Source organism: Numida meleagris, chromosome 7, assembly GCF_002078875.1.
Source record: "Numida meleagris isolate 19003 breed g44 Domestic line chromosome 7, NumMel1.0, whole genome shotgun sequence".
Classification (NCBI taxonomy): Eukaryota; Metazoa; Chordata; class Aves; order Galliformes; family Numididae; genus Numida; species Numida meleagris.
The window spans coordinates 13,417,162-13,441,738 of record NC_034415.1 but is presented as its reverse complement, the minus strand read 5'-3'; the positions used below and the strand labels follow the sequence as shown (position 1 = coordinate 13,441,738).

At 41.0% G+C, this 24,577-nt stretch overlaps 1 protein-coding gene across 2 annotated transcripts in view; it reads right to left on the bottom strand.

The window, feature by feature from the left end:
* CNN3 (calponin 3) overlaps positions 1-24,577 on the bottom strand; it is a 55,885-nt gene that overhangs the window by 21,369 nt on the left and 9,939 nt on the right. Inside the window, exon 1 of one of the 2 annotated variants that reach the window (XM_021404575.1) lies at positions 183-357. The exons of the other annotated variant lie outside the window; for it this stretch is intronic. Coding sequence (XP_021260250.1) covers positions 183-239 — 57 coding nt within the window. The 5' untranslated portion in view covers positions 240-357. Of the gene's footprint in view, positions 1-182; positions 358-24,577 lie in introns of those variants that run through there. 2 annotated transcript variants of the gene reach the window in all.

The window sequence follows — 24,577 nt, the reverse complement described above, 5'->3', positions numbered from 1 at the left end:
GCCCACCGAACGACGCCCCGAGGGCAGCACCGTCCCGGGAGCGGCCCTCCGGCCGTCCTGCGGGATGCCGGGCCCGTCCCGCTGCCGGCGGGCTCCCCGCGTGCAGCCGCTCTGCTGCGCCCCATCCCGCCGCCGGCGCGGACAAAGGCGGGCTCGCCCCGCGCCGCCGGTCCCGCCCGTACCTTGTTCTTGACCTCGGCGGAGAGCCCGTAGGAGGGCCCCTTGTTGAAGTGGGTCATGTCCGCGGTCTCCCCGCTGCCTGGGGGCGCTGGCGGCGGGCGCTCGCTGCGGCGGGCTGAGGCGAGAGTCCGCCCGCGGCCGCGGAAAGTTCTAGTCCCTCCCTCGCGGCCCGGCCCCGCGGCCGTTGGGGCCGCCCGCGCGCCAATCGCGGCGCGGGGTGAGAGAGCCCCTCCCGGGACGGCCGGGGAGGGGGCGCCGGGCCCGCCCCGCCACCAACGCACCGCGGGCGGGCGCCGCTCGTGGGGGGAGCGGGCCGCGAGCGGCGGGGTCGGGAGACGTCAACGGGAAGGAATCCGCTGCCACCGAGGGCCGCGGCGCGGCCGGTAATGCCTACCACATGTGGGCCGGGGGCTGCGGTGCGGCCGGGCCGCCGAAGTGGGGCCGCTCGTGGTTAAGGGAAGCGGAGCTGCCCGTGGGGAAGGGAAAAGGACGGGGTGAGGGAAACGGTTGCTCGCGGACGGACCGTGGAAGTTGATCGGCGTTGAGGCGCTGCTGCTGGCACGGTGCCGTCCTCGCGGCCCCGAGCAGCGCGTGAGTGAGGGTCCCGTCCCCTGCGGCCGGGGGGCATGGCGCCGTGGGCTGCGGCTGGAGCCGGGCTGCGGCTCGGGAGCTTCCAGACATCCACCTAATGCTCCCCTAAATTATACGTTTCATCCATTCTGAAATAAAGTGTTCCTGATTAGCGGCAGGCAGAAGTACGGGGTAGTATTTTCTCGTTGGACGACCAGGTTTAAATTACGCTCAAATAAATCACTTGGAGTTTTTTACTTTTACCTCATCTGATCGAGGCACAACTGCTGTTTGGTGCGGTTCTTCTGACACCCAAGAGCCGCCCGGAGAGCTCGCAGCCTTTGGGTGACCGCTGTCGTACCAGCAGTGGGCTCACACCTCGCGGGAAGAACAGGAGGAACAAAAAGGGAAATCTTTGAGCGCAGTTAGAAGCGCGTCCTGCTTGGCATCCCTCTGACAACACAAAGCGAACATAAGCACTCAATGCAGGACAAAGCAGCTGGGGCGTGCGGGGCAATCTGGCTCATTATGTGTAAATCTCTTCTCTTTGCCCTATTTTTCCACGTTCCTTATTACCAGGGCTGTTTGTATGGAAAGAGGATTTGTGCAAGAATTATTCCCCACCTGAAATCATAATCCTCTTTGTGACATTCTAATAACTTCTTCAGTAACCACATGTAATATCATAAACGTGTGCTGATGACTTCAGCTGGAAACCGGCAGGAACAAGCCACAAGGAGACACAGTCTGTTTTCTTGGAAACATGGACCATAATCTTGCAAACATTCTTGCACATGAATTATTGTAAGCATATGTGTAGTCCTATTAAACTCCCCAAGCCTAAATTATCCCTTGTGTAATTCCACCATAATCTATAGAATTAATGTGGCTCAATGGAAAACTATCAAATACACATTTCTATTTGCACTCAGCTCAGTGGCAGAGGCCATGTAACGGGGTGACTGCAGTTGAGCCTGGCCTGGAAGGGATCTTCCTTACCCATCTGATCCTGATGAAGTGCCTGGGTTTAATTATCAGGCTCAGCTGGGGAGGAGCTGGGTGGTTTCTCTGAAGGACGGAGTTTGCTGGGTAGAGCCACTGGAGTGGATGAGAGTGGATTTCATCCTAGGGAGAGCAGAGCCCTTTGTTGGGAGAGGGCACTACCAGCCATGGGGCTGGGGGAGAAGGTCCATGGGGAGTGGGTGCAGCTCTACTCAGAGACAGGGTGGTGCCTGGGTGGGAGCTGCCCTGCTTGGGAACTGCATGGCTTGGGAGTGTTGCAGCAGGGGCTGTGCCCCTTGGTGAAGGCGGTGGGGAGCTGTGCTGCAGTACAACTGATGGAGCTTGCTGGCTTGCAGGTAACAGATTGTAATCTGGCTAAAGAATGTATTTTCCAGTAACTTGGTGCTTTCAGGAAGGGAAGAAGCTCTTTATGTTTTCTGAGTCACAACTGTTCCTCTTTAAGCATTGAGGGGAAAAAAATACTGAGTGAGTGCTGAGCCGGTGAAGCAAAGGACAAGGCTATGCTCCTGCATCCCCTCTGATGTGCTTAACTGAAAGGAAAGGCACTAAGACCAACCGCAGTCCCCCTGAACTTGATGGCATCTCTCCTGGGCTGTCATGTCCCCTATCAGTCCTGATATTGTCAAGTGGCCTGTCCCAGGGTGCTGGCGATGCAGCTGCTCACTCAAGTTTTAGCCTGATAACTGAGGTTATTTGATTGAAGTTTTGAAGTACTGATTGAAGTTATTAGAAGTGCTGCAGGATACATACAGCTGGTGACTGCAGCAAGGTTCCCATCTCCCTGCTGGTCAATTCCTGTTCACAACTGCATGCAGTAACAAGCATTAAAAACTGCCCAATAAGAACTCTACAGCACAGGTAGTGGTGAACTATCAGTATCCAGAACTGTCCTTGACCTTTCATTTACCCGGATTTCTTTTGAAAACAATCAGTGGTAAGTTATATAACATCTGTTGACCTCAAAGATCTATTTAAAACAGTGCTGTATTCATACAGCTAATTGTAGCTATTTTGGAGGATCTCAGGGGGCATGCAATCCTGACCTCTGTGCTGTAATGAAGCACACCACACTGTATGTATGTGGTATTGCCTGTGTGTCAGCTTTAACAGACCGTTCTCATCCCACAAGGGACTCTCTTGCCTTGTAGAATAATTACAGATGCTATGAGGTGTTTGTAGCCCACTCCTCTTTCCTCCCTAACAGACTGCAGAAGACAACATTTTCTTGGCAGTCATTAACTCTACCTAAGAGGCTGGCATTTGCAAGCGTTTCAAAATCAACAGCTAGAAAATTAAATTTGCTCACTTGTTGCACATATCACAAACTGAAACAGAGGGCCAGATCCAGCCTTGACAGAATTATCATCTGACATCTATGTTCTGCGTTTTGCCTATATTGTTTGAGTAAATTCCCTTATATGGAGATGTCTTCAGTGATTCACGCAATGCCAAAATGTTCTGAGAATTTCATAGGACCAAAACTAAAATACTGCAGTAGAAAAAAGAAATATCAACGAAGACTTCCCTTGGGAGGGGGTGGTGGTGGAAATCCCTGTTTTGGGAAGGGATTTTAACCCTGGTTTCAGGAATTTGAAAGACTGAAACCCTAAGTCTTCTTTCTGGGAAAGATTCCCTTCTGTATTCAACTTTTTACAACATAAATGTTACCCACATTCATGATAAAGTAACTTCCTGAAGTGAAAGATTTATACACATTTGTACCCATAGAGATTCAGCTTTATTTAAGAAGGTATTCAGTTTTATTTTAACATCTAAATCTTTGGTTCTTAATTCACTGTTTTTTTTTTTTTCATTGATTCTAATGCTGAAATCCTTTTCTGTCCTCTTATGAAAACACAGTTTTGTTTTGCTTTGTATCAGGTGAGGCGAGCTGTTGATCATTGAGCTTAAGGTGGATGTTTGTGCATTTTTTTTTATTTTTGAGATTCACAACCTTGTCTTAAAATGTGACAGTTGCATTCTTATCGGTGGGGGGATAGCTTGGCAGTAGCATAATGCCAAATTACATTCCTGGATAGAGTTAATATTAAGAAAAATACAAAAAAAAACCCAAAACTTGTCTGCAACCCATTTAGTGTTATGGATTCTTCTCCTCCACCCCACTCCCAAATATGAATGACAGGCTTGCTTCTTGTGTTGTTTTTTAACTTACTAAAACTAATACACAAACAGAAGGCAATGGAGGACTTCAGACTGCTTGCTAAGCAAAATCACTGAAATCTCACAATTTTTTTCCCTAAGCATCATAACAGCAAGTAGGTTTGCTGGCTTGCAGCAGATGGGAGGGAGAAATGAATCTCTGACCTATTTGTCAGGCTTCATTCCCTGATCAGCAAGACCTAAAGCACTCCTAGATAACCTATGTCACCAGCATATGTGTACTCAAGTATTTTATTCCATTTGTCAACAAACTAAAGGATAACAAACATCTGCTTTATTTCAGTGATATTTACCTACAAGAACGCTGTAGCAAAGCACACAAAGGAAATGCATGCATGTGAGGATTATATATATGTTACCAATATTTACCTTTGTGACTTTGTAACAGAGATGACAAATGTATCTTCCTTTTTCCTTTATGGTCGTGAAGAAGAAAAGGACTGCACTTTCACGTCTCCATAAGGCAGGCTTTGGTAGGCAAAGACTTGGCACTGTCTTCATGCTCTTGTTGAAGAGCACGCTAGACCCCTTAAGAAACAGTGTCCATTTTTTCTTAATTATTTTGCTTCTGATAGCTCTTCTGACAACTTCCCATGTGCAGTGTTGTCTCAGTTGCCCTGTTGCTCCCGAAACTCAGCAGACAGCTCCGGGCAGCCATCAGAAGGCCGAGGTCAGCACCCACTGAGCAGCATGCACTAGGACTCTTCCTCCCTGTGACAGGGAGCAGAGAATGTGTGCATACACAGCACAGGGAAACATCAGGTAGCTTTGAGATAAATGAATTGATATAATGCTAGTACAGAATGCCTTTGAAAAGAGTTCCGTGGCTTCAATGCATGTGAAGCGTACAGTGAATATGTATGTCTGTAACTTGCTGTAGCCTGGAACTTTCCTTATTTTTCTATTAACAATCTCCTGTCTATTTCATGAGTCAGTTGTCTGTCCTGTTCCAGAGGGGATTATCCTACTGGGCAGTTAAGAGGATATTTTGTGCTTCCATAGTTCTTGGCACTTAGCTACCACTTTAACTTTCCATACGTGTAATAAGAGGCAATTGCTGGCTCTTCAGGATGTGAACAGACGTTTTACATTTACTACTTGGCTCCTGCCTGCTCAACATGACCTGAGCTTGATCTGAGCACTTGATCTCCCTCCTGCAAACCCCAAAACCTGATTTTCTTGCCACTTGAGCATGCTGTTCTTACTTCTGCTTGAGTACAACTCTTAGCAGGGTCTGGACAAAGTGGTCAACCAGTTCTTAATTTAACTAATTAAAATATATTGACCTATGAATAGGTCAATAGTACTTTGATAGTTGAAATCTTCACATTCACTTACTGAAAGCAAGACTACACCTGAGCAGTGCTGATATTTTAAGTAGTTGTTAAATTATGCAGTAATACTGTTTTCTCCTTGTCAAAATCTGAATGTGCAAAAGAGGAACAGAAAACCTTTTCCTTGTTGCCTAGTTCTCTGACTTCCTTCAGTTTTAATTATTTAGGCTGTATTTTCTAGGTGTGACCAATTCCAAATGAGAAGTACTTCCCACCCCCGGCACAGTGCTCCTAAAAACTTGAGGAAATCTGCTTTCTTTTAGCCTTAGCTCATTATCCTTCTTCTAACTTCCAAAGGAAGACTTTACATAGCAGAAGTTAGTATAGTTTTTTAAACAGTACACAAATAATATTCAGAGCCTTTACACAGACTGACATGGTGCAAAGGAGAAAAGGCTGATGAGTGCTGCACATGATGAGTGAATGGCTGAGACAGAGTGGCATTTAGCCAGGGGCTTACTACCACAGAGAGGAGACTCAGCACAATAGTAAGGATCCCAAATCTGTTTGGATAGGAGAGCTTTCAAATAATTGGTGTCACTGTTAATGTACTTCAGTAGATGTCAGAGGATGTGATTCAGACTTCGGTGGAGAAAAGGGAATTTGCAATAGCTGATGTTCAGATAACTGAGACTGTACCGGAATATGGGATCATGAGGTTTTTAGCTTCATCCCAGATCATTAATCTTGTCCATTTTATGCTTGTATTGTGTCCCACAAAACTTCAGAATTTCCAGGAGATGTTGAGTGTGGGTGGTGTGTCTGTGTGTATGTGTGGTGAAGAGAACTCTTTTCCTTCCCAAGTTGTTAGAAAAGCTTAATATATGAATACTGAAGTGGTTATTTGCAAACATTTTATGAAAGAGATACTGAGTTTTAAACAATAGGTGATATTAATACCATGTACTTTGTGCTAGGTGTGCTCACTCAGTAGGAAATGCAGAATTGGAGCCACTTCTGTTCTGTACATGCAGTTCTCCTGTGTGTTTTGCCTGTTGACCTGCCTCCAAAAGGGGGTGGGGAGGGAAGAGCTGAATGCAAGCAGAAAATACGGGTAGTGTTTATGTGCAAATACAAAGGAAGGTTCTAGTTATGAAGATTAAAAATGTTAAGTAAATAGCTTTATTTTGTATCTTCATTCTGTAATAAACTTCCTTTAGAGGGAGGAAAAAGCTTGGAAAACAAGCATGATATTCTAGAAGTATGACATCACAGCCAGCACAGCTCAGCGTTACAGACTGGTCATAAATTCAGCCTATATGGTATGCAAACCTTAATTGCTTTGTGTTACACATCCTGAATTTTCAAAAAATAAAACTAAAAGAGAAGGGGGGAGGAAGGCGGCAGTAATAACTTCTTTCTCCACAGAATTATCTGTTAAATCTTCCTTTAAGTAGTTCTTTACATAGAAGTTGCTCTTTGTATTTCCTCAGTGTTGATATTCCACCCCCGTTCTTATTAACCAAGGAAAAAGCTAGATGGAGTTTTTCAGGAATTCTCTCTAGATTAGAGATAAATGACAAACATACTCAACATTGTGATCTTGTTCTTAGATAATGATCTTTGCGAAGTAATGGAAAACTTCTAAATCTGTGACAGAAGAGCAGAGGATACCTACACCAGTATTTTAACACGGAATCTGTTACGTACTTAACTACACTGAAAAATCTGACTAGTATCCTTTCACAGCCATGTAACTTTCTTAAAGAACTTTTACAAATTCTAATGCAGAGCTGTTAAGATAGCACTTAAAGAGCTGCTTTACAAATATCGCAGCATTATTTCTAGCATCTTGCTTTTCAACATAATTATAAAAAAACATTAACTGATTACCAGCTGCCAAGCTTTTTTTTTTTTTTTTTTTTTTTAATGGTTGCCTGCAAAAACAGGCCCTGTTTGCTTCTAATGAATAGTAATCTCTGGACTTCATCTTGGCAATGAATGTTAGGGAGGTATCTTTTAAGCCACTGGATTTGAGGTTAGGACATTCATTTCTATGTCAGCTGACATCCCAAGCTGGATCATAAATGAAAAGCAGTGGAGTTCAATTGCGCAGTATAACAATAAAGCAGGAAACACTAATTGCCAAACTACTGGCAACACAAACTAGAATTTACAGTAATGCTAACTGAGCAGATCATACTGATGTAACACTGCAAATACCCATGCTTTCTGAAATGAAAGAGAGGGTTTTTGTTTTTAAGAATCTACTGTGCACCAAAGCATGGAAGAGGCAGAATAATGCACAACAGAACAACTAGTCCTAGCTATTTACTCTCTTTAATTCCTTCTGAAATTATTTATGACTATTTTGATACCTGCAACTTCACTGCATGGATTAAAATACTTCCAAAGTCTTCATTTAAAAATGATAATAATAAAGGAGTAACGTAATTGTCTGATGCATAGTGAAAGAACAACTTCATCTGTGACTATTACCTCTCTCTCTTTATGAATTAAGTCCATACAAAATCTGCTACAGTACTTGTACAATTAAATCTAAGTACTTGAACCCTGTTCCAGAAGACCACCATGTTACAGTCACGCGTATCTGATCTCTTGTGGTTTGGGAAAAACTCACATGAAATACTCTGGGTGGAACAGTGACAAGAATATGGCAGTTCTGGAGTGGGAAGGAACTGGGATGGTTCAGTCTTGAGAAGAGGAGGCTCAAGGGAGATCTTATCACTCTCTACCGCTCCTGAAAGGAGGTTGTAGTGAGGTGAGGGTTGGCCTCTTCTCCCAGGTAAGAGAGACAGGATGAGAGATGATGGCATTAAGTTGTGCCAGGGGAGGTTTAGGTTGGATATTAGGAGAAATTTATTCTTGAAAAGAGTGGTGAGGCATTGGAGCAGGCTACCCAGGGAGGTGGTGCAGTCACTGTCCCAGGAAGTGTCCCAGAAAAGGGCAGATATGGCACTTAGAGATATGGTTTAGTGGGGCTTAACGATTCTGTGACTAGCATTTGTGCTACCATTAATAAAGCATCCCTTTGCAACAGACTCGTTAAATGCGTAGATTATTTTAACTGATGAAGTAGTAGTGTTACTTGCTTGAAACAGGAAACATAACTTGCAGAGACCCCCTCATTTTCCCCACTTACGGATGTTAAGTATTATTTTTGCTTCAAGTCTCTCTCTGCTTAGATAATAAATGCCAAACATCTCCTTTACATTTGTTCCTCAGGTATGAGCAAAGATAGCAAAAGCACGTGTAAAACTGATGTTATCAGTCAACAAATAAATCTTTTTAGATACACACAGAGTTAAAGCCTATCACTGTATAGCTTAATGTGAAATTGCTTATTTTTGTTACATGCATATTCCCGTCTGATCCACTAACTGGAATATAGAATGTGCTAAACGTTCTTTTTTTTAAGTGTGGAGAGGTAGGAGAAAGAAGGTAAAACATCAGATGTGAAATTTGGCACTGTGAAACATGTGAAGCATGTCAACAAAAGCCCATCTTTCTGTATCATGTGACGCTTTCTCTTCATTCTCCATTACCACTGCAGTGCAAGGTGGCAATGAAGATGAAAAATACTGTCCAAAGGATTTCCAATGAAAGCTACCGGTGTGCCTCTCCTTTATTAAGCTGTTTTCTGTAAGATGACTTCTGCATCAAAATACTTTCTATTGACTTTAACAGTACTGGTCATGAGACTACCGTTACCCTACAGGGAAGTCTGGTGATAAAAACGAAGTTGCATCCAAGTTCCAGAAAGGTCTAGGTTCAAATTGTGTTGCAGGTAACCGGAATGGCTTGCTGCTTTCTTTCCTAGATCCTCACCTGCCTTCTGGAACAATCATCTATTGGTGTCATAACGAGCCTCAGTGTGGGCCACCAACAGGAGAGGAGTATCAAAGTGCAGAATGAGCCAGAGCTTCTTCAAACACTCTACATGGTGTTTGCTTGAGCTGTGGCTGACTGTGGCCAGTACTAGCAGTCTTCTAAATTCTGTGACTGTCAGATGTAGAGCAAGGATATAGTTTAGTTTTGTTTAAATGTGGAAGGCTTTGATTTCTGTTGTAAAATTTCATGTGTTTTTTCCTGTCCCAAAATACAGACACTCCCCATTGCCATACTCTGCTGACAAATAAGCTTCGTGTAGGTTGTTTTTGCGTTCATCACATGTAAGCTGTCCTTCATTCACACAGTGTTATTAAATGAATGAAAGCTGGAACTATAACTAAAAACTAACGTCCTAGGGAATGGATATCTTAAACACTGCATTCAACAGCCAGTTCATAATTACTTTCAGATTAATTTCAGGAAATCAGGTGTACATTAAATGTTATACAGTTATTTCTAGTGCTGAGAAGTCTCTAATACATACCTAAATGATCAAAACTCTTGCATCGTGGCTGGTGATGTCCCTTGTTTGACTGAAAGGGAAGACTGCCTGTGTCCAGACTAACAGCAAATACAGCACAGGGATGGTATTAACTCATTCAGCTCTGATTTGCACAAAGCTGAGAGCAGTCCTGCAATCAGTTGCAGGAAATATTTACGAAAAGAATTGCATTATTTATCCTTGATATACTGCCTTAGGTTTTTATCTAACATTGGCTATTTTATGCTTCAAATCTGTAAAATAAGTTGTAAAGGAAAGAAATAATCTTTTAAGCTTTTTTTAATCTAGAGTCAACTCTCCTCCCATATAATTATTCTATTGCAGTCCAACTGGTTCTCCTCTTTTACTTTCCCCTCCTTTCTTTCTAATATAAAATTAACCTGTTTTTAATGCATATACGATATATGTTTTCCCTTAGAAGATAACAAGGTAAGAAGTGAAACAACTCCGAATATTTAATGCTTGTCAACTAATGCATATCTAGATAAAACAATCTCATAACTGAAACTCATTTTAAATTTGGCTTCCAGGCTAGGACTCAGTGAAGGAATTTCTGGATGCCTTCTGTTCTCTTTTGAGTTTTTGCCAGTTTTGATGATGATATTTCCATAAAGTCATATTTGTTTTCTTTGAAGAATATATTTGTTCCCTATTTTGCTTTAGATCCACAAGATACTGCTTTTCTCTTTCAGAAATAGGGAAAGAAGAGATAATAGATTTTACTTCAAACTCTATCACATGTAACATGAACTTATTTACCTCAATGTTAATATGTAAGGGAAAGAATGATACACAGCAAAACCTCAGAAGCTAAATATTAGGAATTCAGACAGGAACTTCTATGTTTTTGGAGCAGGCCCTCAGAATGTTTTCTTGTGTTTCACTGCTGGGAGCAGGAAGAATGCAGTTTTCCTTCAGAACAATGACAGTTTGGCTGTACCCACCTACTACAAACAAAAGATAAGAGCTACTCAATAACAAAACCATGGCTTACTTGCTCTCCACTGTGCTTTTGCAGAGAACTAGCAGTTACATGAGATAATCTTTTCAAGGAAAAGTCAATCTGGTTGATAACAAACTTTTCTTTAACAGAATTAAAGCCAGGAACTCTTTTTTGCATTCTGTCCCCTATGGTTAGAAATGCAATCTCTTGTTGCAGGCTTTCATCAAAGTTATGCTGTGATGCATTCAGTTCTGAGTTGTCCCAAGTAGTTCTAGCTGCCTTAACTTTACAGAGTGCTGTGCTATTTCTAACGCAAGTTCTTACTTACTAAGACTGATCATAATCTGCTGAAGTTTCCTTAACTCAAGTTGGCACCTGATCTTGTAAGGAAAAAAGCGACAAATACAAGGAAATAAGTACTGTCCCACTCTCTCACAGTCTAAACTGACTATTCAGGTTAAAAACTAGTTTAAATTCGCTATTTTGACTAGGATTCCCAGATTGACCAAACTGAGTAAATAGTGTGATTTTGGGTGAATTCAGGCAGAGATCGTTTTGACTTTGCTCTCCTAAAGGCTGTCAGTGAAGTTAAGGGAACAATGTCTTCCCAAGGCTGGAGACAGCTCCACATCAGAAGGCATGGAGCAGTTCAGTTTTTCAGAAGACACTCTTGGGAAAAAATCAACCGCTACTTTCTGAGCTTTTACACGGGGGGTTACAAGTCCAAGCAGGCAAGTAGTTGCTGTGCAGGTGACAGGTGAAAGAAAATCTTTGCAACTCTCTGGTGTCCAAAGCCAAACTCATAAATTTTATGAACCCATTGATTGAAAGCACACCAAAATCCCAAATCCTGCACCAAGCAGGGCTGTAAGGGGCAATAGAGCAGCCAGAGATGCCTCCACCTAGGGCTAAATCCAGAGCAGAGTGAAGGATGGGATCCGTTCTGCTCTGCTCTAACAGAAGCAGCCTGTGAATGCGGAGCTGCCTGAGCTGGGCCTGTGTTTGTGTGCTTGGCCCGGGAGCCTGCCTTGCTGCCAGGCCAGCAGGCGGCTTGGGGCGGATGTGGAGCATGAATGGGCGCATTCACTGCCTTTCTCTTCTCATGCTTCTCTAAGCCTTGGGGTGTGATGCTGTACTGCTGTCTTAACCAGGGACAGAGGAAGGGGCTGCCTCTGTCCTCCTTCCCCTCTACTCCAGTTCCCTTGCAGAACTAAAAGCAAAGTTCAGTCCAGAGAGCACTAATCAAAAATAAAGCACCATTAGCCAAAATAAAGTCCAGCGTATCTCTAATTTACTGAACTATCTGCTACTGGGCAGAAAGTCCTGATAAGACTCCCAGTTTGCAAGAGGAAAAAAAAGATGTTAAGCAGGTCAAAATTACTTTAGTCAGGTCATTTTCAAGGACCCGAGTATGTACTGCAAAAAGACTCCTTCCCACATGTTCCTAAACTATTAACTGCTCTTTAACGTTGACACAATCTAGGGTAAAACCCACATAAAGAATCTGTTCTGAGATCACATGTGCCCACATCAATGGACTCTCATCATGCCTCTCCCACTGCTAAGGAGCTTGTTGGACAGGTTGTAACAGCTGGCTTCCCCACAGGGCCTCGCAATAGCAATTTTCAGCATAATGTCTTCCAAAAAGCAAAATATTCCAATGACTCCCATTTCCTGACATTGGGACCTATATTTTCTCTTCAGCTAAATGCCATTCCCTGCCCAAATAATGGGTGCAACTTTTCTGACATCCAACTGAGATGGGGCTCTGTGGCAGTGTGAGGGCCTCGCTACAATGGCTCTGTGAGGCAGCCCTGCTTTTCTTGGAGCTTTTTGCTTTGTGTATGTTTGTGTAGCCAGACACATAGATCTGTGTGTCCGCAGATGACAGATGTGTTTATATTGTTTCAGAGGTGGAACAGTGTGTAGAGCTACACTGTGTCAGACTAATGTGAAATATTAAAGTAGGCTTTCACATAGCTCCAACAAAATATGTTTTAAAAACGGTTTTCCATATCGAAATCTTAAGAGCATATCATACTGCTGAAAGTAAGGTGCTTAGAATGGGAAAACAGAATATACTGACAGCCAAATTCACTGTGTCAGGTAAAGGGAAGAGAATCTCTGTTCCTCCCCCTACAACAGACAGTAACACTTTTGTCCTCTATATATTAGAACCCGAACCAGTTCAATTCTCCCAAGAGACAGTTTGCTTTCTGTGATATAAACCTGATAGGGACTTTTGCCATGTAGGCTTTGAAGAAAGTGCTTCTTACATCTATAAATGCAGTGCCTGTAGCATGACACTTGTCACCTTTTTTATTTAAGAACTGGGCAAAAATTTTCAAAAGGTGCACTAGAGATTATAAGGACAGTTTTGACAAGCCCAGAGGAAAAATGATACTGGTTTAATGCTTTGGGGGGTTTGGAAGACTGTAGAGCACAAACTGTCATGAAGCCAACTTAATATAACTGTTTCCTTTATACTCTAAGGATTCACAAGGGACTTCACTGCTAGCATACAGGAAATCAAGTCTGTTGCGCTAGAACAAGACTTTGTTTCTTACAATTTAGAAAACTACACAAAGTTTCCTTACAGGAAATGTTACAATTCATACAAATTCCCATATTTATTTGTAGACAAACATTGCTATTCACATAGCAGGAAAACTAGATGAAAGCAGAAACAGCATAGACTTACTGCCATTATGGGTATTGGTGCACAGACCTTCATGATGGCAATAAATACAACTACACAAAAGTGTACTGTAACGTAGAGATATCTTTATTATTGTCTGTTTTTCCAGTACTGGCCTAATTTTTAACAGGAATCCTTGAAAATAAATTATGTTACATGAATGAATTTCTTCAGTGAGTAGCTTTCAGAGTTTATTTTAGGTAAAGCCTGTCCTCTGTTACACTATTCGACCAAGATAAACTGACTTGGGATATTTTTCCTTCAGAGCAGGCCACTGAACAATGAAGTAATCTGAAAAGTAGTAAAGAATCTTTCCAGACAGGGATAATGTTTCCACGCGGCAGATGCTTTCTACGTATACAATGATTGCTCTTTTCATTCCTAGAAGCCCAAGAAGAAGAGCAGATATACAGACAGGAACACATGTTCCTGGTCCATTGCACAATATCTAAAAGAGATGAAACATTGTACAAAAGTGAAACATTATTTTTTTATATAGTAAAGAATTTAAACTGTACATATTCTTGTAATATTACATTTACACCCCCACCCCCTGTAAAAAAAATATTCAAAAGATATTTAAAATAAACAGAAGAGGCAATTGAATACATTTAAAAAAAAAAAAAAAGGGGAGGGGGAAGTGCAAACCGAAGGCTTTATTTCTAAGTAGCTGCCAAAAAAGATCTTCTTTCATTACATATCAAGGAGGAGGAGAAGAGCTCTGAAATGGTACAGTCTATTTCTAGGATGGAAGCAGAAAGAACTCCTGAACTTGGATATATAAGTAAAACAGCTTTGTGTTGTATCACACATGAGATTTGTGTGCAGATTAAGGCATAATAAGGCCAAAGAAGTTTAATTAAGATTATTAAACTTGGGGTCTAGTTATGACTTCTTGAAGAGTTCAGAAAAAAATGTGCTAATGAATTAGGATTTTCATCAAAACCTGCTAGCTCGTAGGCATGACCAGATTATTTATTTATTTCTGTTAGTATATGTTAGTATTTACAAACATGCCTTTCTAATGTATACTTATTTCTATGTATATGTCACACATTTGTAGCAGAGGATCTCGAATTCACTTGTAAATGTTAACAGCAAAAGAAAGTGGTTTTTCCAACTTAGACATTGGTAAACTGACAAAAATCTTGCTTAAAACAAAAAGCTTTAAACCAAGGTATGTATTATGTGCACTACTTCAGTGTCAAAATTGATTTCAGGCAAGGAATTTCTTACTAAATTTAACAGCTACCATGTAATCAGCACTTTTCTGCACAGCTGGGGGTCGTGTGGAAATAAAGAGCTCTTTTACAAATCATGGCCCTATATCCTATGAACTTACATATTTGTTCCAAGTCCTCCAGCTTGTGAAAAATACTATATAAATAGGGAGGGAAAAGAAAAACATCAAAATTTCTGTTTCAGGGCTGTAGCAAATACTTCAGAATGTTTGTTTCCCTGCTTCATGGCAAGATCCCAGTGATAAGCTGGCTGACAGCACCTTGCCTCAGTGAAACGTGGGCACTTCTGATACTGCTGAGGTTCAGACCTGGCCACATATACTGTCCTCTGCCTGTGAGATGGCCCCAGAAATCTACACTGGGGATGTGATGACCATGATGTAATGTGTTCTTATCAGAACCAACAAAACTGAATATTGTATGTGAAGTTATTCTAATTTTATTGTTGCTCTTAATTGAACTATTCATTCACCCAAGACTCTCTGAGTTGCCTGGCAGTCCCTTTGAAATGACATACTCTATACTGTTTTAATCTTAAAATACTTGTATAAGAAAATCACAAATACTCGCGTAAGAAAATTCCAGCAGTGTAACTTTTATGTTAACAGTTACATGGCTAAGAAGTGAATGAGCTGAACACATCCAATTTGCACACAACATTTCTGAAATCAGAATAATAGACTGGTTTCAAACCTCCCCGGCTGAACTTGCTTAAAAGCACACTGTACAATCTGCTGAGAAGGAAAATCTGGGTTTTATATATTTGGCATGGCAAATAAGGACACAAACCAACCACACTCTGCCTGTTAGCATTTCAAAGAAACTGTTCCATACCTGTGAACTAAACCATGCATTTTGCCCTATTTCTCCTCAAGTTTGATTAAATTTTCACTGATGTTGATCCTGTTAGTGGTATATGACTACTGATATCTAAATTTAAGAACATTTGGGTAATAGCATTTGTTACTGTAAACATAGGCACATGAATCAACCTGGAGCGTTTTTCTGAGTTTGCAGAGTAAAAAAACCACCAGGATTTTTGCTGCAGAATGCGCTGTTTCAGGTAAATATATAAGAAGCACAGAAACATAAAAAAAAAAAAAAGTATTTACTGCTTTTTCTTGTGAGTTGAATATTCAGTCTGACTACTGCTTTCAGGTTCAAAATTCCACTTCAAATAGACAGATAAAAATGTGTGCCACTGCTAAACAGAAAATCCCTTATCCTCTCCTTGAGTAGAGCTACGTGCAGTACCAACGCTGACCTTTCCCTGCTGCGTTACGCTCCCATCCCCTCCCTCTCCCTTCCCTCACTGTCTGCCATTTCAGCGACTCTGCACTCTGCCCGGCCCCAGGAGATGCCTCCACCCATTCTCTTTTCCCTCATCGTTTTGCTCTCCATGCTCTTCTCCCTCTGTAGCCCTGCTCTCAGGCAGACTGTCTCCTGGGCTCGCACTGGCTTACCCCAGCTGGCTAAAGCAACAGCAGTTTTCCATTGCTCCCTTACTTTTCACCATCTGACACAAAAAGTAACATTAGGATTTAGGTCTGGTAGAAATCCTAACATTTTTCTTGTCTCAGAAGCTGAAGGTGCTAAAACAAATTTTATAAAAGCCAAATGATTATAATAATGGTCTTTATCAACCCACTGTGCCATACACTTCACTCTTCTCTAGCCTTTTTGACATTTGGTATTCTTGTGTCTGGGTGCATACACAAAGCTAAATATTGGAATGAATTCAAATGAAGCGTACCCACAAAAATTATGTAATGAAATAATATTAGATAGGTCTGTCTGTTAAGATCTATGTAGATCTGTAGGCCACACTGAGCTGGTGTTTCTACTTTGCTGAGGTATGAGCCAGAAAAACAATGATCAAAATGAAAATCATAATAAAACATCTTTACTATATCTGGTTTTTGATATAGCAATTTGTATCTTCCACTAGCTGTTTAGAAGTTGTAAGCTGCTTCTCAGATGCCCTTTGATTCACAGAAAACTATTTTCACAGAGAAAACGATCAGGAAATTTATGGAGTTCTGTAAAGGCACATTATCTGACCACAGCTCTTAAGTCCTCTGCTCCTTCCCCTTCTACACACACCCCTTCAAACAAGACGAAGCACTTGTGACAGGATCTCTGCATGCACAATGTCCATAAGATACTCTGGCTATAGATGCTCACTTTCTAAAATCCTCTGTTTTAGGAATCTTCCCCTGAAAGAGACTGGTGTAAACCTGCTGAACTTTATGGACAAATAGATCCCTATCTGACTTAAGGGTCGCGATCTTTAAGTCAGAACTATTAATCAACCTTTCTGATCATTAGAAATTAACCTTCTGTCAACCCTAAGTGCATGTCTAGAGACATGTCATACTGGAACAATCAGAGTTGCGAATGCATAGGAGTGGCAATTCCCCTCTAAAAATCTTGTCTGGCCAGTTCTGCTTACACCCTCTCACAGTCACCAGGAAGAGCCAACAGCGTTCCCACTGCTTCGAATTCAGCATCAGTGTGCAATTCAGTGAACAAACTTGTTGAAGGTGAAAGGAACTGAATCATCTGCAGCCTTCCCAAAGCTCATAACTGAAGATGAGCTGTCCTGCTAGTGCATTTCAAAACACTGTTCAAAAGTAAATTTTGGAGAATGATTGATGTCTTCCATCTTGAAAAGATCAAGGCTCCTGTTCTTCCCCTCCAGCAGAATCTGCTGGGGAATCCGGCAGGAATTATTAGTGTCCTGTGGAGCAGAAGCAGGCATCTATTGGGTAAGAAAGGAGATGGGCCTCTCCAAGGTCAATCTGGCTATTTAGCGCAAGTATTTCCCAATATCTATTTACTTTAACTACAAGGCTGCCTGTAGAATATTTGCATTGCATGAGATACGTCTCTAAAGACATCTCATTTATTTGGTTCGGCCTTCCTCATAGAGGCACAGAAAAAGAAAAGGGTCAGAAAAAATTTGTGTGGCTTTTGTGACCTCGAGCTGCAGCTGCCCGAGGACTTTCTTGGTCACTGGCCTACCTCACCTTGTAGCCAACAAGCTGCATAGGATCACTGCAGATGCCAGCAAGGCAGGTCTCTTTACACCTTTTGCATTACCTTTAATGTAAAGAAGTTTCCAGGTAACTCTTAAACAGGCCGCCTGGCATTACAGCAAGGCCTATAAGCTAACGCCTACATACTAAAATCCTCACACAATTCAACATAAGCAGTCTTCTGAATGGTAAATAAATCAATCTGTTTATTAATGGAAGTTTGAAAGTAAAGGGTCAGTATACAACATTTATAATTAGTGACTCTATACATCTGACTTCATATTCATCACTTTCACATAAAAATGGAATAGTTCTTGCCTTTGTACTTCAGATATTTTCTACAGCTGCTGAAAGAAAAGAAGCTAAGCTGGCCAGCTGGCACATGGGGAACTCTGGCACATGGCATCAGTGCTGATAAAAACTTCTTTAGAGATAGTGAATGCAGCACTGTAGCAGAGTGACATTTACCAGCTAAAACACTGAAACACAGCTCCACAGGGACTAAATGTCAGGCCGCTGGTTAAAAACAAAACCAAGAAAAGCAGAATACTTGCAGTTTTTCCTGTAAAGATGTAAACATATATTTGCTGTATATCCTTAATGAACAAGCATTTGAGTATTCCCAAATTAAAATAAACAATTAGACCTCCCTGCTGCCCTGGTAATGCCCCTTCCTTCCAGCACTAAGCAGCCTGAGAAAAGGATGTGGTTGGTGAAGGCAGAGAGCTAATCAAAGAGGCAAAGGAGAGCAGAATGATACAGGATTGACCCAAACTGGGTTATTGTATGATCTTTCTTTACTTATGTTATAAAAGAGACCTACTTTTTTAACAATGTAAGAAAAAAAAGAATTTAACAGTGTAAGAAAAATTAACTATTTTAGGCTCCCTAGAAAGAAACACGGCCCTAAAAATGGTTACTTATAAAGTTTGTTTTCTTCATATTTTTGCTAGATGGCTAAAACTCATCTTTTGTTGATAAATACTTCAATTCAACAGCTTATTAACATTTGGGAACAAAAAGTAACTGTTCAGCCTGTGAAAGGCCAGAAGGTATCTCTGAGGTTTGCCAGAAAGGTCAAGGAAATCTAAATAGCTGTTCCTGATATTTTAAGGAAGGCAAGGGAAAAGGAAAGGGAATTTAAAAAAAAAAGAAAAACAGGGGAGAAAGAGAGGAAGTGGGAAACTGGTTTCAATGATAATGGAAAAGCAGTCAGCACAGAAGACAAAGGAGTTTTAAAACATAACCATACTGTAATGTACTCATAGAACAGACTTAAGAAATAAGCTTTCCTGTTTGCAAATAAGACTTTATTTAAAAATAAACAAATAATTTAATTTCTCTGTCAAGAGAAAGGAGCATAAATAAATCTTGATCAGCTCTGAGAACAACTTGGACCATCGACAGATGTGACAAAGCTCCCTGGCCAAGGGTATTGCCAGCAGACCCTTGATTTGGACCCCGACTTGTACAAGTTTTCCACTTCACTGTGGAAAGCAGATTCTGGCTTTGGAATGGGTTTTCAAACATCAGCAAGACGATGTACTGATTAGAGAAAGCTGCTACAAGGCATGTCATCCGTGCATTTTCATTTTAACTGCATGTTCTTAGTTGATGACAGACACCCAAACATTGTGTTGTTGATAGCCTGACTTGCATAACAAAAATAAATAATGAAGTGCCTTAGCAAGTTCTAATGCATAAAACCTTAGAAAAATCGGCTTTAGAAAACTTGAGCCCAGGACAGACAAAAAAGTAAGCCATTCACGAAAGTGGTAGAAATAACAATAAACACAATTCAAAGATACACAAATACAGAACTCTAACAGGGGCAGAACACGCTGTCTTGATACAAAGAAATCTCCTTCAGGAAACTGCAAATCTGACCATAGAATAACTTGAAGGATCTCTTAGAAACAAAGGAAAAGGAGCAGAGGGAATGGTTATAGTGACAGGTAAACCAAACAGTCAGACTTAGTGAAAGCTATGCAAAGGTCCTTGGACTATGAAAGGAAAACTACAAGAAAAACCATAAAAACAAACTTATTTTTACAGATGGGACAATGTTGGGATATTTCAGGAGTTTATTTCCTGTTATGAATTCAGAGTGTAATAAATGTCTTTGTGGGCGTTTTACTTGGGGGGTTATTGTTTTCTGTGGCATAAGAAGTAGAACCTGCAATGAATTCATTTGTACTCTGCCATGCAAATTACAGCATCTCACAAGCTTACCACCACTTGCTTGTTTTTACTGTCATTTTACTCTATTGAAAAAGCCACATTTATGCACTGTAAAGTGAAATATGCAGCTGAACAATTTCTTTCTTCACCTACAGAAGTACCAAGCAGCTACACAGGTAGGTGTAATGTGGTTTCTTGGTCTCAGCTGTGTCACCTTGTCCTGTCCCAAGATCCTCAGGGACCTGACTCAGCTCACCTGGAACTTGTGGGAAACACAACTGAGTGCAGTAGTTGTGGTGCAGCTTAAAATTTGAGACTCTTCTAATGAGAAATTATTCAAACAAAAGTATAGGTAAACAAATATTCCAACTTTTAATTGTAAATATATTTACATTATAAGCTCATGATTGAGCTGCAAGCCTGGTGAGCTAAGGAACTTGAGTTGTACTCATGGCTCTGCTGCGGTTCCAGCATGAGATTTAGCATACAACACTTTCACTCACACAAGTATTTTCTATTTTAACACCAGGAAAACAATCATTTACTCCTCAGAGAGGATGCATCAAGATTCCCGTATATCCCTCTCACTGAAGATCTCCAGGTATGATAAGTATTGCTTTTATGAGCGTGCATTTGCATGGATAGCTAACACAGAAAAGTTGTGACTTTTCCATAGCAAGTAACTCTAAAAAGCTTCAAAAAATAAATTGGTGGTGTAAGTGGAGGTATTGCAGTTATGACAGAAATCAGATATTCATGGAAATTTAGGTCTATTTAGTAATCAGGAAGAAAAAAAATAAGAAAGAAATGGGAGAATCTACTAAGCTTAACATAAGTATGTGAGAAGGAGCATTCTTGTTAAATCTTTTCTGATTTTAGCTCTTTAGCATGTCTGAAAATTCAAGATTTGAACCTCAAGGAGAACTACCTTAGTATTTTTAATGTTTTTTAAGGTTTTTTTTTTTTTAAAAAGGCAGGATCCTTTTCCAATAATTCCTTGTTATTGCTGTTATTGGTGGGGGGGAAGAAAGTCACTTTCCATTTGAACAATATAAAGGTCACTGAACAACCTACAGGTTTATTCCTTTTGAAGATGGAAGATACTACCCTGTTCATCTCCCTCTGCAACCTGTAAAAAAAAACCAGCTAAAATTTCACACTATTACCTGTTTAACCATACCTGCAGAATGCAGACTAGGACAAAAAATCTACATGTGTAGTCTAGTGTAAAACAGGCAGTTAAAGTAGAATTGAATTATACCTGGATACACTTTTATCTTCTACTCTCTAAATCACATGAATGATCATGAGTACAAAAAGACAGTTACAGCGCTCTATAGCAAGAGCTTGTGTTCAAGCTAGTCAGTGGTTACAGCCTGTAGAATTGCCAGGAAAATATTTATTGTCCACTCCTGGGCATTTTATTGCTAAGTTCCATCGTTATTATCACAGTAGGTGAGGTGCTCTTCAAAACAAGCACAGACTTGTGTGGTTCTGCAAGCACATTACCTAACTAGGATAAATCAGACTAATTAATATCAGAATGGGGGAGAGAAGTGGAAGAGCAATGACTTAAATTAAAATGTGTGGTTGGTTTCCTAATGTGCAGTACCTTTTCTCTGCTTTGATGGGAGTATAATTTTCATCAGAGAATAAAAAAGGTTGGAGAGAGCAAGACAGAAATCCTACCTGGGATTTTCTCTAGGGGAGAAAAGCAATAGTTCCATGAAACACTATGGACCAAATCCACAACAGGATTTAATTATGGCAGCACTAAGCATTGTCACTTCTGCATTCTAGGCACTCAGTTGCCTGGCCCCAAGTTCTTGCCCACTGTCCTCAAGAGCAGGGAGCCCAGCTAATGCGCTTTGTGTCAGCCTCTGTGCATAAACCAGTGAGAGAAGCTCCCAGTGTCTGGATCTTAGCAGAGCTCAGGAATGTGGCTACTTGACACTGTCAAGATGTAAACAGCTCAAGTCTGTTTCTGGGTATGCCTAGGGGCTTAACTGTTGGAAAGAAAGATAATTGGGGTCATGAAAAGCCTCAGGAGTTAGGTACAACAGCCTGGGGAAAAAAGTGTGAGGATTTAGATGCATGCAGAGATGTGCAAGTTTGACTTTATTTTATTTTATGAAGCTAACCTTAAGCACCGTGCTCAATCACCCTGTATGTCAGGCAGGTCCATAACTGGGAGGAAAAGGCTTCTGGAGTAGTAATTTCCATCCATATATACAATGCTTCTGCAGATACGTGGAAGCAGAATGAGACATGTGAGCTCAGTGTATTCCTCAGTATAGTTGTCAGGTATAAAATGAGAATAATAGAACCAATCAATCGAAAATAATAATGGACAGATGAGAAAATTCTACTAATACTCAAGTCTGTTGGAACGTTTGTGTTGGTTATTACAGCTTTAATTTAACACCAAGACTGTCAGTGAGACCAGACAGCATCATTATCTCTGTCAGAAGACTGTGTGAAGAAATAGTGGCAGAAGTGACTCTCATAAGAAACTGGGAGATGGATAGAAGGTCGCATAAAAAAGAACAAGATCACAAAAGCAGATGCAGGCTGGAGAATGAACTGACTCCCTACCAACATTGCTGTGGAGTGGGTCTGTGGTTTATTGCCACTACTGGTAAATTAGTGGGAAGTAAAAAAATTTGACTTTGCGTGGAAGAAAAAGTTGCTCGTAATACAACTCAGCAAAGGGCTTTTGCCAAGTAAATGAAATAGCAATTACCAAGCCACACCTTCAGCTACAAACAGTGAGTACTAAGTGTCTTTCAGCAAGCCATTAGTGCTCTCAGCGTCACCTGAGTGTCAACCTGACAAAGCGCTTGGTCAGAGAGCCATGAGAGAGATTTCTAACCTTTTACAATCTATTTAAAAGGGCATAGCTCATCTCCTCATATCGAAAAGTACTGCTTATTATAGTAGACTGCTTCTACTTGGAAGCAGTCTAAAGATTGAATTCAACCACACATGCTGCTAACAGTGACCTAACACGAGCCTTTAATTGCAAATATCAACGTGTCCTTCATTAGACAAGCATTCATTTAATTAGAACTTGGAAGTATGTGTTTTAGGTTAGCTAAAACTTCTATTTTCTATGCATATTAATATCTTTGAGGCTAGTGCAATACTAACTGCGCTTGCTGTAGCAAGAATCCACATGAAATACCTGCCTGAAATTTCTTCACAATGCAAAACCTGGAGGTGCTGGCAATTTGCAGTGGATTGCAGAGGCCTGGTACAGCTGTCAGGTTTAGTAAGACTGTTCACTTGAAACAACACTGTGTAATGTGTCCGGAAGTAGTGTGACCAGGATGTTCGGTAGGACCATGAGATACCTAATGAGTTAAGGCTGATCAATCTTTAGTTTACATCAGGCTTAAAACTCAATTAATCTTTACTGCTATTGCTATCGCCCCTCTGAAATGTGGTGTGAATAAGCATGTCCAACTGGCAGTCACAGGAGACAGAGCTACAAGCTGGCTTAAAGTAGCTAACTTGAATGGCTTTAGATGTCTGTGAGTGCTCATCAGAGGGTAATTCTATATTGTGGCTGCAGGATAGCTGTACACATCATACACGGTACAAGGTGGAGGGGCAAATAAAATTCATATTCATTAACACTGAGAAATTAAACAGATTAGGATTGCTTAACTTTGTTTTCCTTTTTGGAATATATAACTTATATCACAGACAGTATTAATGTGATATTCTTGCTTTTGCCTGGTTTGTCTGTTTTGATCTTAGAAGAACAATAGTAGATCAGACAGTGTAAAATCAGTCTGGCCTAAAAGAATTATAAGCAGCGGAGAAGGATTCAGTATACAAAAGAATGTACCAGATAGTCTTAATACTGCAGTATACAAAGTTCGTTTGTTATGAAGTGAATAGAGAAAAAAACACCACCACTCAGATTTTGTAGTTTTCCACCAAGTTCTAATAAGAACCGTGATATACAGGACAATAACTTATTATTCACCATAGTAATTTGTTAAAGTGCTACGAACTTAAGCCATTCTGGGCAGGGCACAAAGAATGGAAAATCTTAGCTAAATGAAATAATGATCTCCTTTCATATAGCTTGCTGTGAATACTTCTGTAAGAACTTGAGAAACTTGTTGCAGTGAATTTAAACAGTCCGGGACCAGGCATGTGTAATGGGATGTGCAGCCTCACATGAGTCATACAAGAACTGGTAGGAACATAATCAGCTGCGCAGATTTCAGGCTTCTATAAAAGTTTAAAAGGGAGAGTCCCACTCAGCTGACAGCTGGTGGGAGGGAGACAGCACAGCTTGCTGTACTTGCTGTGCAAATGTAAACTTTTTACTAGAGACTTCCCACGGGAAGGAGGCTCTGAAGTGGAAGGACCGCCTTCTTTGCCAGATTTAACCCCAGCTTTCCCAAATAGCAGTGGTCTGAGAATATTTGCTTATGTCAGGCCCTGCAGAGTACTGAAGCAGCAAATGTAGGATGCGCAGTGCAGTAATGAATGGACCTATGGAGCTTCACATAGCATTTCTACACAATTTCATTACGTTGAAGGAGCCAAGCTCAGACCCAATAAGTACATATCCCATCTGTGGCTGAAAATGAGGCCTGGCTACAATCTCTGGACAGTATTCTATCATGTGGTGCACTTGTAGCTTTTGTTTTCAGCTTAAATTTCAGGTATGCCAGAATAACTGGAATAACCGTGAGCCAGCCAAAGCGCTAGATCACCTGAAAACCTGCTTTCAGGGCTGGTAAATCTCAGAGACAGCAAGGACAATGGTTCTCTGAGCAACTAGAAAACTGAAGACTAGGACCTGCTGAACTAC